The sequence below is a fragment of the Plutella xylostella genome, chromosome 19 (assembly GCF_932276165.1).
Source record: "Plutella xylostella chromosome 19, ilPluXylo3.1, whole genome shotgun sequence".
NCBI classification, from domain to species: domain Eukaryota; kingdom Metazoa; phylum Arthropoda; class Insecta; order Lepidoptera; family Plutellidae; genus Plutella; species Plutella xylostella.
Genome location: NC_063999.1, coordinates 6447214 through 6456654, shown reverse-complemented (window position 1 = coordinate 6456654; position 9441 = coordinate 6447214). Strand labels below are relative to the sequence as shown.

General features: G+C 41.5%; 1 protein-coding gene across 6 annotated transcripts in view; it reads left to right on the top strand.

Moving 5' to 3' along the window:
- The first annotated feature begins 4622 nt into the window (after positions 1-4622).
- Positions 4623-9441, top strand: part of LOC105382976 (semaphorin-1A) — a 273180-nt gene continuing 268361 nt past the window's right edge. For all 6 annotated transcript variants that reach the window (XM_048627707.1, XM_048627711.1, XM_048627710.1 and 3 more), the window contains exon 1: positions 4623-4830. In XM_048627707.1, coding sequence (XP_048483664.1) covers positions 4734-4830 — 97 coding nt within the window. In that variant the 5' untranslated portion in view covers positions 4623-4733. The remainder of the gene's footprint in view (positions 4831-9441) is intronic.

Sequence of the window (9441 nt, the reverse complement as noted above, 5' to 3'; positions counted from 1 at the left end):
AAATAGAAGCCTACCTTTTTCGTGAGTATCTACGACCCGTTTGTATCCCATAATTTTCAGGATAAAGCATTTTGACGGAAAGCAAACCTCATAGAAAAAAGTTGGGCATGAATAAAATTCTAACCGGAAATGTGTTCCCAAGAGCAAAACTCTGGATCAACTTAACCGATTTTGATATTTTTTTTACAAAATAGAAGCCTACGTTTTTAGTGAGTATCTACGACCCGTTTGTATCCCATCATTTCAGGATAAGGCATTTTGACGGAAAGCAAACCTCATAGAAAAAAGTTGGGCATGAATAAAATTCTAACCGGAAATGTGTTCCCAAGAGCAAAACTCTGGATCAACTTAACCGATTTTGATATATTTTTTTACGAAATAGAAGCCCACTTTTTTAGTAAGTGTCCCATCCCATATTATCCCATAATTTTCAGGATAAAGCAATATGAACATAAGCAAACCTCAAAGGATAAAGTTGGACATAAATAAAATTCTCTTTTACTCTAACTTCACTCCATCATCCTCGGTATATTGCAACTATCCTACTTTTATGCCTCCGTAGGATATCCGTCGTTCCCTGTGCTTACCATACGATCGCTGAAAAGTGGGATTTCAGCGATCGTATGGTCCGTATCACTTCGTCTTTACTTTGCGGTTGGATATTAAAATTTATGTCAAGATGCAGAATAATTATAAATCTCATAATCATTAACCATCATCACGACCCGTCACATCTCCACTGCCGGGGCATGGGTCTCCTTCCAATGAAGGAAGGGATTAGGCCTAGTCCACTACTCTGTCCCAGTGTTGGTTAGTGGACCCCAACACAAGCAAGCTTGTGCTGACAGAGTTGACGGGTAATTGGGCAACCCGACTGTCAGATGTTTTCAAGCCGCCCGAAGGTCTCTGAGTAGGCTTAACGACTGCTATCGATTTTATTATAATCATAATGATTACGATTATGCTTCTTGACATATATCAAGATCTGGATATACAAGATGCTCCTGGTTTATTGAATCTGCATCCAACTCCTCAGATGCAGACTGGTTTAGATCTTTGATAACTTCGGCAATGTGGTCATACCATCTTACAAGTCGGTCTTCCATAGTAACAAGGAGATATCCTGGGGTTTGTTGCAAAGTTTATTTGATTCTTTCTATAGATCCTCCATGGCAGCCGCTGTTTGTTTTCTCCAAGATATAGAATCAGACTAACAGCGTTGGTCCTTTTTTAAATTACGTTTGATATTTTGTTCACAAAGAAAATACTCGTAGGTACGCAACTCGTGCTTCTTTAGAATGGTAGTCTAGTTCGATGTTAAGTCTTCCTTGGAGAGTTGATCATATGCCATGTTCCTTTAGACATCCATTCTTTCTTTAAGTGTTCCTTGTGCCTTATTATTTCTTCGCTACTTTTTTAAAACATGTCTTTAATGCCAGAGCAGTTATCTTTGATTGAGGCGCGTCGCCCACACTTAGTAGGTTGATGGTATTTGTTGTGGATCTGGATACTAAGTTATCTTCTGACTTCTGGGTCCTGCAGCTTATTTACAGCGACATCTTTGGCAGATCTTGTGGCCTGCTTCTGAGCTCCCGCTATCGCCAAGCAGATTTTTCCAACCACTAAGTGGTGATCACTCTTGACTTTAGCAACCCTTCTTAAGTATTTCTAACATCTAGAAGTGAATGTCTTCATTTTCGAATAATCAAAATGTGGTCGATTTGGTTCCCGGTCCGACAGTCGTGTGAGAACCAAGTCACCTTGTGACATTCCTTGGAGTTACCACCACCGAAAATTAGCCATTAACAATCCTTAGGCATCGTCGCTCGCTAATCAAATCGGGCGTAACTTGTATGAATCTGATAGATGTTTGAGAGTCGAGCGACGCTGCTTATGGATTGTTAATTGCTAATGTGACTTGCCCACACGGTGCCGATACATGGACGATGACCAACGAAACTGTGCACCGAATCAGAGTTCCACAAAGAGCTATAGAGCTAGCCATTTTAAGTATTTCGCTTAGACGTATTCCCAACGTGGTGATCCGTCAAAAGAGGAAAGTGTTCAACGTCGGTATGCGGGTCGCCGAACTGAAATGGGAGTGGCAGGATACTTGGCTCGTGGGGGGACGGAAGGTGGAAAAATGCGGTGACAGAATAGTGGCCAAGAGACGGAACAAAAACAGTTTGAATCCTTTCTGCCAAATAAAATTTGAACTGTTTTATTAAAAACTTATATTATATGAAACAACTCAGACAGTTTGAGTCCTTTCTGCTAAATACAAATTGACTTCTTTCAATCAATAAGTATTTCGCTAAAACGACTCAAGACGGTTTGAGTCCTTTCTGCTAAATACAAATTGTCTTTTTTCAATGAATAAGTATTCCTCTAAAACGACTCAGACGGGTTGAGTCCTTTCTGCTAAATACAAATTGTCTTTTTTTAATGAATACGTATTTCTCTAAAACGACTCAGAGCGCTTGAGTCTTTTATGTAAAACTAAATTTTTCATAGTTTCATAGGAAATGCGTTTCTGTAAAAGGACTCAAACAGTTTGAGTCCTTTATGTGAAACTAAAAAATGTGTGTTTCATACAATGTGGGTTGGTCCCCCACATCAAAAAAGTATGTTGTAGTTGGTTTTTTACTGTGTTTGTTTTCTTGACAGGTAGACCCTACATTAAATAGCATGTTCTAGTGTATAACTCAATTTTGACAAAGTTGTGGATTGAGGCCTTTCTGCGTAACTACGTCCAATTAAAGTCAGGGTATGTATGTGTAGTGTGTGCGGGTATGTGCATCTTTTGACAGCAACACTTCAAAGTTTCAGCCATTTTTGACGCGTGGTTTTTATTTGACAGTCGCTTGAGTGAGTCGATCTCGAAGTCGAAAATCTTTGTCCTCCGAGCGCAGTTTTTAGTTGAGGGAACAGAAAGTTCAAACCGTAATTCATGGATTTTCGCCATGGCGATGGCGTGGCGAAGGTGTGAGACAGGGCGTTGTTTTGGTGAAACAGAATTTTCTTTTTCTGCAAATGAGGCCACTCACATCGACTCACTCAAGTGACCGTCAAATAAAAATCGCGCGTCAAAAATCGCTGAAACTTTGAAGTGTTGCTGTCAAAAGATGCACCATTACATTCCCTGACTTTAATTGATGTGTGATGCCATCTTCACGTTGAGGTCGGAAACTTTTCAGACCACCTACGTATTATACCTACAGTTTGACGAAGCCATAGTACGGAGAACAGGGCCGCGCGTTCGAATCCCGCTAAAGGGAAAACATTCGTCGTAAATAGTACCAACTAAAAACGTAAATAACAACAAAACTACTTATTAAAAAGAACGAATTCAAATTAAATGTTCCTAAAACTTGGGGTCTTTTGGTATCGTTTTTTTTTAATTGGAACTAACACTCATATTATGCGAATTAGAAATTGTTGTTCTCACGTTGCTTTAAAACTAAATATTACAATATTAGAATAATATTATACAAAGACCATTGGCCGTTTAAAGTTATAAATACACACAATAAATGTTTATTTTATTGTTTTTCACACGGCTGATCAACAATGCGTCTCTATTCGGGGTTATACTAGTTTCACTTTGACAAAGTACCAAAAGCTCGGATCGTGGCAATAGGGTGCAACCCTGTCCGACTATAAAGAAATGGAAAAAATAATGGGAGTTCCTAGTTTCATGCAACGCAGCTTTTGAGGGGCAGTTTTAACTTCGGGCGACTTGCATGTTAGTTTTGTACACATTAATTTAGTTCCGCTACAATTGATTTGGTTTACGATCTGTGTAATTGAAAACATAGTTTCTTTACACCCAGTTCGCATTAAATAATGGTAATTTTATTTAAATTTTAATTGAGAAGTACATACTTACTTAAATTCCTTATTGGTTTTATTTTTTACAGAACGGAAAATATAATTTATGCATCTTTTATAAGTGTAATCAAAAGTGTTTATACATAACTAGCTGTTCCCGCGAGCTTCGCTTCGCCTTAAAAAGTTTTCCCGTGGGAATTCCGGGATATAAAGTAGCCTATGTTCTTTCTCAGGGTCTAGACCATATGTATACCAAATTTCATTCAAATCCGTCCAGTAGTTTTGGCGTTAAAGAGTAACAGACAGACAGACAGTTATGATATTAATATAGTTAGGATTATAGTTAGGATTAATATAGGTAAGTACAGCGCTTTGTAGGCATTATTTAACCCCCAATCTCAAATCCGTGAAACTGTGAAGCATCAAAGTCGTAATTACAAGCTCACAACTCGTCTCTCAGCCTCGCACCCTCGACGCGACGTAACATCACCGTCAGGATTTACTCATTTTTAATATGCCGAAAATCGCTTATAAACAAAAGAGAATAGCCGCGGGCGGCGGAACCCTTCAGCTTTAATTGCAGGTTTAGTGTCGGCGTTCATTAGTAGTTGCAGGCGTTTTTTAACACGATTACGATGTTGCAGGCCTCGGCATCGCCTCGCAGCGCGCCTCGCGAGGGTGAGCGGCGAGGAGGGCTGCGTCACGTGCGGAGTCCGCAGCCCCACGCATGCGAGACGAGCGGGCGCCGCGAGCGCGTGCGCGCCCCGCGCCCCCCGCCGCCCCGCGCCCCGCGCCCCGGCCCCAGTCCGCCGCCGGCCGCCGCGCGTCTGCCCGCCTGTGCCGTGCCGCGCTCCGCTCGCTCGCGTGTGATCTCCAAGTGATGTCGCTCAGTGACTAGTGCCATGCTGCTGCTCCGTTGTGCCCTGGTCGCGGCGCTGGTCGCCACCGCCGCCGCCGCCTGGCAGGAGAACGTGCGCCCCAAGGTCTTCGCACAACTAGGTGAGCCGACCGACTCATCCTCGTGGGCCCGACCCGAGCGCCCGATGCCAGTGAACTCGAGGAACAATCACTTAAACGGTTGACCCAAAAGAGGATCTCGACGTGAAGAGCGCAGGATCACGACCGAGACGCCGTTAAATGTGTTTATTTTGGTTCGAACGTCGCGAGAACGAAAGCTCCCTGCGGCAACGTTGTGTTTATGTTCGAGAAATGAATGAAGTGACAGGTGTTAGCGAATGAGGGACCGACACTGACGAACCTTCAGCTGTATGACAATATCGGATTGTAAATGTTCCATTTCCTGCATTGGATCATGGATTTTGCAAACAGATGCTTGACATGTGCCTGTTTCTGTTTTTCCAATATGATTTCTAAGAAGATTCTTTATAGATCCAATGCGATTCTAACATTACGATAGTCATGTAATGTTATCATTACCGAAACTAAAACCATTTGTAAGCTGGCAGCAGATATTTTATAGTTATAATTCAAAACAACCGAAACTCAAGTCTCAACGGCAAGCCTTGCCGTGCAACTTTGTTATCGATCAAAACAAACCCATTCAAGTCAGAACTAACTTAACAACCGCTCCACGCAAAGCCTTTCCAATCATGCACAGGCTGAGCCCAACTGGAACATGATATAAAATTGTGCAAATGGAAGTAGAAATGGGCAGTCATTTGGGCGAGTTCGGAACTAATTCAGCGCAGTTGATTGTGGGTATCTAAACACAATGGCAGAAGAGCGAATTGAGGGTCTAGCCGGCGGCGAGCAGTTTGCCGAGCCGAGTCACGCGACACTTCGCTGCGAATAAAGCTCGAACTGCACACTGCTATTGTTTTATTGTGCAGACTGCAATGCGGGGGACAGCCACGTGGCTCTCATTAGTGCATAAAGCGAAGTTTGTTCTGCATTTTGCTTTGCTATGCTCGGATTGCTAATCCGCAATTCATACGTTGTTTTGCATGCTCATCTCGGAAAGTTAACTTAGATGGACAGACCAAGTTTTACCTCTGCTTTTGTTACCATTTACACTCATTTATACAGAGGTTTAAGATATACCCTCGAAGGAAACAATCATCTTAACGTCGTCGTTGGGAGGCGAAGTGCGTGAATATTGTGATGGCATCTATATCCTGTCAGCGCCATATGTCCGGCCATTGTTCAACACCGCTTTGCATAAAATTAACATCAACCCAAATCGAATTCTATTCCATTTAGGATCAAATATGTTAACAATAGACTGTGGGAAAGAGCGAGAGTAAATAAATGTGATAGAAAGTTTAATTTGGCTGCAAAATTAAACCTATCTATGTATATTTAAATAGAGATTTATAAAAAAGCAAAACCAATGAAAATAGTTAAAGCTGTATCAGTAACTGCGTTTGGAATTCGCTAATGGACCAAAACGTTAAAGCTTCGTTCCGAGCTTTCGAATCATTAATTAAACTCTAATAGATGGATGGTATTTGAAGTATTTATATAGGGGAGTCTAGGAGAATGTCAACATTTTAACACATCGAATTGCCTCTACAGTAATGTGATATCTCTATTACCAATAGTGGGGCCAGTTTTCACCGCAACGTGTGGTTTAAAGACGTTGAGTTGTTCACAACGCATGCCACTGTTTGACCAAGATATAATATTAGTTTCTCGGGTTGATGAAAGATTTATTTTACGAGTAAGTACATAACTACATTACTACATGTGCAGGAAATACTGCGTAGCAGGAAATAGCCAAGAACACCTTTGTCTAACTATATTGAATATTTTCCAAATCGATTGAAAAGTCAATTTTCTTGGTATCGTGACTAGAGAGTTACGAGCTTATGGATAGGATCATGTAGCCTTGAGTACTGAATGCCAGTACTTTCACATAGTTTCCGACTATAGCTACTTGGCCTGTGCACTCGAAGATAAGTGGCTGCAATCTAACTAACCTAATTTGCGGATAGTGTTACTGCATTCGACATCCGTTGGCAACTGATATCGGAATAATAGGCCACTTAAACTATGCTAGTAGTGCACATAATTTTGTAATTTATGATACTTTACTCGATATAAATTACAAGTCAGTGACTTGATATAGTTTAAAATGGAAACAAACCACTAACGTAGGACCGGTTGTGTGTGGGCTGCAGAACCGGCATCTTCTGGACAAACCGAGCTTATCGAAGGGTTTCTCTCTGATTCAACGTATGACTCAGTCCAGAGAAATTTGTTGTTAGGGCAGGTCGGGTTCTATTAATAAATCTAATCAGAATTTAATCTTCACAGTGTCCCCAAGGGCAATATCACTTCAAATTTTGTGTTATAAAAAGTATGATAAAAAGAATGTAGACTTAAAATATTATTTATACTATTACAAACCCTCTCCCAAGTAAAGATTTATGGACTGCCTGGGTAAAAACAGGTGCTTGCGTTAGAGGATCAATTCTTTCCCGTTTATGGTGTAACATTATGGGCCCAACACCCCTCTTTTATGCCTTAACTGCGTGGATTATAGAACGTTTAAAGTGGGCTCCATAAAATAAGCGTTCACTTTCTACCTGAAGACGAAATAAATTACTTAACAGGATAATGCTTTTATATCTGGGAATGCTTCGTACGTGTCGCCTATGGACTTATGGGAATTTATTGGGTCATTCGTCAGAAGCCAATACTCTGGGGAGCATTTCTGTGGTTAGGGTGCATAATGCAACCATGTCGTTCCTCTTGTTTATGATTGGACTCAATTTATTAACTTTTTTATTTCCTTTTAGGAGAAAGGAAAATGTTTTGATATAGAACACCATACATATAAATAACAAAACCATAAAATGGGATTGCTTATGCTTTTGTATGAGTGAGTTGGGTGGGGTCGCCAGAAGAGTAATTAGTTGATTGCTAGGTTTATCCAAAACATTTAGTCCGCAGTAGAATTATTTTGTTCAAGTAAAAATCGTTACATCCATAACGTTCCGTTATGATAACGTGAGGCAATATTCAGCGCATGAACTCCAATGCCTGTTCCTAAATAGAAATCGTTCCCGCAACGATAACCGCTAATCAAAAAAGGACAAAAGTTCAAGCATTCATCGACAGTACAGCACAATCGCCGGTCACTAGAATGTGCTTCCTCGCAAACAAAATAAAGCGAACTCATGGTCCATGGGGTATGGTTGCTAATAGGTTGCGTGGCTCGATTTGCGGGAGAGCCAGCGAAATGAATCTTCGGCAGCTGGTATTAAGATTCAGGGTTGGCTGTGGGGTTTGTTATGAATAGAGGAGAGAAGTAGCTGTGTACGCACGTGCGTGCGACGTCTCCGCGGGGGGCGGGGGGGGGGGGGGGAGACCGTGGCGCCGCCTGGCGGGAGAGATACAAGTTACGATGACGATATTGTCTTCGCCCAGTGTGGGATTTATGATCGCCATTGTTTTGTTTTTTCGGACATGCCGATTAATTTCTTATAGTGGTGGGCGGTGCGTTGTTACTACATTATCTGTTTTGGTTTGGTCGCGGTAGGAGACTTCTGTAAACAGCAAAATAAAAGTGTACTTATATGTATATAAAAGCTCGGAACCAAGAATTGAATGGAGCAGACAATTAATGAGTAGAAAATAAAAATAAAACAAGCATGGCCGCTGCATCGATAGATTAAAGCAGACATCAATGTTGCATCGATGCGAACGAATAAAAACGAAGAAAGAGTGGCAGATGAATCAGTTGAATGGTGGTTTTATCCAACCCTTGCTGTCGAGGGAAAAGCTAACATTGGTTTTGTAATAAAAATATTTGTTCGAAGTCCTCGGCAAAGCGCTGCGTAAATACGGAAGCGTTTTTTTACAATATAGGGCTCAGCAGCGCGCAGCACGTATTGTCAACCGCGCGCCGATTTCAAAGCGGGATTAAAAATTGAAGCTAATCATGAGGCAAGGGGTGCTTTCAATTGAGTCTGGTTTATCAAACAAGCACGATGATAGTGAAATAAATAAGCAAATACTTCAAGAAACCCTTATTTGCATATCTACCAACTTTGCATGAAAACTCACATTTGTAATGGACTCGTTTAAACCCTTTCTCATTTACAAAGGCACCGATGAATGGCTCGAAGTCAATGGGTCGTAAGAAATGGGCCAGTGACGTGAAGTGGGTGGTAGGCAAGTGGAACGTACGGCTCATCCAAGCAGCTGAGACCTGCGGGTGTTGGCTCAATTTCCCCTTTCCTGTTCCACTTCTGAACCATTCGAAGGGGTGAGGGAGCTCTTTTTGATTTGGTGGATACATACGCGTCGCGCTAATGAGCCAGGTGGTACGTGCACAATGCTTGGCCGTAACAAAGGAATGGTATAGCACAGCGGTCTTAGGGCAACGCGCGCCCCATACGTTGTATGTATAAATCTGCATTTATAGTTGAATTAATCATTTTATTTGTTAGTTTAACTCAAGTTTTACTTGCGACTGAAATGACTTAGCCACAAGAATAGTCAGTAGTGCCGTCTGAAGGAGTTGAGTATATTTAGAGTTGAGAGCCCTATAAATAAACTTGGAGTGTGGTTCGGCCCTGCCTTCCACTGCACACACTTGAACTTGACTCCAGAGGTCAGTCACCTCACATTTGGTGCGATAAT